The sequence below is a fragment of the Penaeus japonicus genome, unplaced genomic scaffold (genome assembly GCF_977035675.1).
Source record: "Penaeus japonicus unplaced genomic scaffold, GWHDUDI00000001_assembly GWHDUDI00000009, whole genome shotgun sequence".
Lineage (NCBI taxonomy): Eukaryota > Metazoa > Arthropoda > Malacostraca > Decapoda > Penaeidae > Penaeus > Penaeus japonicus.
The window spans coordinates 35,143,211-35,148,210 of record NW_028234411.1 but is presented as its reverse complement, the minus strand read 5'-3'; the positions used below and the strand labels follow the sequence as shown (position 1 = coordinate 35,148,210).

Sequence of the window (5,000 nt, the reverse complement as noted above, 5' to 3'; positions counted from 1 at the left end):
CAGTATTTTTCTTGTTTTTCTATTAATTTCAATACCATCTGCTTTCAAGATAATGAAGAATATCTTGAAGTTTTGACTTGAAGACTTTTCTTACTTTCTTTCTTATCTTTTTATGTTAATAATGTATATCAGTTCTTGAATAAATGCAGTTGAATGGCATTTCTTTTGCATCACATCAATCATTTATATATCAACTGCCTTATCAAAAAAGAAAAAAAAGAGAAAAAAAAAGAGAAACACACATCACACACACACACAGCTACACACACACACACACACACACACACACACACACACACACACACACATACACATACACATACACTTACACATACACATACACATACACATACACATACACATACACATACACACACACACACACACACACACACATATGCATTTGAATCTCATGTCAAGGCTTTCACCAATTACCTTGTAAAAAAGTATCTATCTCCAAATCTCTTTTCACGCGATGGACGTTCGAGAAGCAGTGCCGAGTGGTTGCCTGACTACGCTGGTGCCACAACATTGTTTACTCTGGCACTCTCGACCCTCAGTCGTGGCTCTGGCACTTTGCTGGAAACTGCCTACTTACCCCGTGTTAGTTAGTGTGAGTGGAACAGTATCTAATTCTTTAGAAGTATTTTTTTCTGTTGTATATGAAAGTGGCGCTTCATACCGTCGTAGGGGGGAAAATGCGCGGGAATAACCACACTCGTTTTGGTGGTTCAGTCGTTACGTCGAGTGAAGGCCTTTCTTTTTGTTTAATTATTCTCTATGGTAACCAATCACAAGTGGTTGTTTGTGGCTAGTGGTTTGTATGTACGGCTTGTTCGAGTTACTTACCTGTCCAAATCAACCGTGTAGGGTAAGTAGCACGTGATTTTAAAAGGAAGAAACTTGCAAGATAATCAACACGAATATTTATTTAACCCATACATCTCTTCATAACATTATGTAACTTACCTAACGTATTGTTACTATAGATTCCGACACTATACACATGCATGGAATATTTCCCCCCTAAAACATTGAGAGCTTTGTCATACCATAGATGTATTACAAGAGGGACTTGATCATAATTGATAAAAGTCTTAGTTGATATTGCTTCTTTCGTCAATGACCCAAATCCATAACTTGTTGCATGGTTGTTCTTGGAAACGCTTGCAACACAGGGGTGGAGGAGAGGAATTAAGTTTGGGTTCTTGTAGAGATGCCGTTATATACATTATAGAATGGCACTGCAATCATTATATAACAAATGCAATTAAAAAAAAAATGTTTGGTGATTGTGATGTGTGTTGATGAACGACGCCGAAGTAAAGATGGAACTGTTCAAAATGGCAAATATTGAAAAATAGCAGTAACATTATTATTAGCATCATTACCGTCATCACAGTAATAATGCTAATAATAAAAATAATCAGTAATAACTGTAATAATACAAAATAGTAGCAGTAATAGTAATGTTCGTAATGATGACAGTAATAATGATAATGATCATGATATTGATGATAAAAAACATAGGTATGATGATGATAATGAAGATGATGAAAAAAAATAATCACTATCATTATTGTTATTACCATTATCGTTATCATTATCATAATCATTATCATTGTCATATAACCATCATCATTTCCACAACCACCATCCTCTTACTCCACCTCCTCCTCACTGTCATTATCTTTATTATCATTATTATTATCATTACTGATGTTTATTACTGTTATCATCATAATTATCCTTATCAGTGACATCGTGATCATCATCATTATTATTGTCATTATCATCATCATCACCATCACCACCACCATCATCATCACCACCACTACCACCACCATCATCATCATCATCATCACCACCATCATCATCATCATCATCGTCATCATCATCATCATCAACATAATTATCATTATCATTAATATCGTTATCATCTTCATTTTTATCATTACTATTGTCATTATTATTATCATTATTATTATTATTATTATTATTATTATTATTCTAATTATTATTCTTATTATTATTACTATCATTTTAATTATCATTATTATTATTATTATTATTATTAAGCACGTTATTATTGTTGATATTTACTATTGTTACCATAATTTTTATCTTTACTATCATATTTTTTTATTGCTATTATTATAATTATAATTATTATTGTTGTTGTTGCTGTTGTTATTGTTATTATCACTATTATCATATTAATCTTCATTATTTTCATTATTATTGTTACTATTATGATTGCAATCTTTATCAATATCATTATCATCATTGATATTACCATGAGTATTATCATTATTATTTTCATTATTATTATCATTATCATCATCATTATTATTGTTATTGTTATTATTTTTATCATTATTATTATTATTATTATTATTATTATTATTATTATTACTATCATCATCATTATTATTATTATTATTATTATTATTATTATTATTATTATTATTATTATCATTATTATTATTATTGTTATTACTATTATTATTATTATTATTATCATTATTATTATTATTGTTATTATTATTATTATTATTATTATTATTATTATTATTATCATTATTATTGTTATTATAATTATTGTTATAATTATTATTATTATCATTATTATTATTGTTATTATTATAATTATTACCATCATCGTCATCATCATCATCATCATCATCATCATCATCATCATCATCACCATCATTATCATTACCATCACATCATCATCATCATTACTATCATATTCATTATCATTGTTATTATCCTTATTGTTATCATTATCATCATCATCATTATTAGTATGATTATGATTTTCATTATCACTATCATTATTATCATTATAAGTATCATGATCATTATCACTATTATTTCATAACGTCATTATTGTTATTATTATCATTATTATTGTTGTTGTTATAATAATTATTATCATTACTATTATTATCATTACTATTATTATCATTACTATTATTATCATTACTATTATTATCATTATCATTATTATTGTTATTATTCGTATTATCATTCTAATCATTATTATTATCATTGTCATTATTATCATTATAAATAATTATTTTACCATGGTTATCATTATGATAATCATTTTTCATGATTATTATCACCATTATTATTGTTACATCATTATTATCATTATCATAATTATGATTATTATCATTATCATAATTATAATTATCTTTATCATCAGCATTGTTATACTCATTTTCATCATTCGAATCATTATCATTATTGTTATCATCATTAATATTATTATCATTATTATCATTATCATTATTATTATCATTATTATCATTTTTATAATTATCATTATCATTATTATCATCATCATCGTTATTATCATCATCATTGCTATTGATATTAATTGATATTGTTATTGTTATCATTATCATCACTGTTATTATCATTATCTAGATCATGAAAAAAGGTCTTATTATGATAATTATTGCTATCATCATCATCATTATCGTCATTGTTGTTCTTTTTATTATTGTTATCCTCATTATCATTATTACTATCTTTACCATTGTAATTATTATTAATATCATCACCATTATCCTTATTTTATCACGATTATCATTATCATCATTATTAGCATTGATATAATTATTATCATTATCATATTCATTGTTATCATTATCATCTCATTATCATCACATCTATTATTATCGTCATTATAATTATCATCATTGCTGTTATTATCATTCTTCTTCTTCTTATTATTATTATCATTATTTTTATTATTATTATTATTATCATTATCATTATTATCATTATTATTATTATTATAATCAATATTATTATTATTATAATCAATATTATTATTATTATCATCATTATTATTATCATTATCATTATTGCCTTTTCATTATCCTAATTATTAGCATAATAATAATTTTGAGTAAAGTCTCATGATTATGATTATCTCTTTCATTGTCCTTACACTAATCATTATAATTGTAATCATTATCATGATTACTATCATCCTCACTACTATTGCTATGCTATTCTTGTTATTATCATCATAATTATCGTTATCGACATTATCATCGTATTCATCATCGTTATTATCTACATTATTATCATAACTGTTATTGTTATATTCATAATTATTGTTATCATTGTTCATTTTATAATTATATCATTATTAGAATTAATATTACTATTATTGATATCATTATCATCATTGATATCATTGTTATCATTATCATCTTTATCATCATCATTAGTAATATTTATATTATTTGTATCATTATCATCGTTATTATTGATTTTCATGATCAATATTGCTTTCATCATCAATATCTTCATTATCATTGTTGTTGTCATTATTATAATTAACATTAGGATTATCATTAGTGATATCACTACTGTTATTATTATCAATATGATAATGATTATAATGATGATGACTAATATTGTCATCATCATTATCATTATTATCGTCATTATTAATATCCTCCTTATTATTTTTATTATCATTATCATCATTATTCAGATCACTGTCATTGTAATTAGTGTTGTTATAATCATAATTTCTTTAATTACATCATATCTATCCCCACTGGTATTATTATTTGTATCATCACTATTATTTCTATCACTCTTGTTAACATTATCATTATTATTATTACTTTTATCATCATCATTTCCACTACTATCCCAATTATTGTTATTGATATTATTATTATCATTATTATCATTATCATCATTATTGTCACCATTATTATCGTCATTATTATGATTGTCGTAATTATCATTGTTATTACTATTATCATCATTATTGGTATTGTTATTGTTTTTTATCAGCGTTATTATTATTATTATTATTATTACTATTATTATCATTATTCGTATCATCCCCGTTATTATCATGTGATCCGTATTTTCATTGCTGTTATTATTATGATCATTATCATCATTAATATCATTATTGTTGTTAATGGAATTATGATTATTAACATTATCATTATTGT

The 5,000-nt window shown here is 24.6% G+C and overlaps 1 protein-coding gene across 1 annotated transcript in view; it reads left to right on the top strand.

Annotated features, from left to right (window-relative positions):
* Positions 1-475: 475 nt before the first annotated feature.
* LOC122246607 (uncharacterized) overlaps positions 476-5,000 on the top strand; it is a 27,285-nt gene continuing 22,760 nt past the window's right edge. The window contains exon 1 of the mRNA XM_086540260.1: positions 476-613. Within this exon, the coding sequence (XP_086396386.1) occupies positions 476-613 (138 nt within the window). The remainder of the gene's footprint in view (positions 614-5,000) is intronic.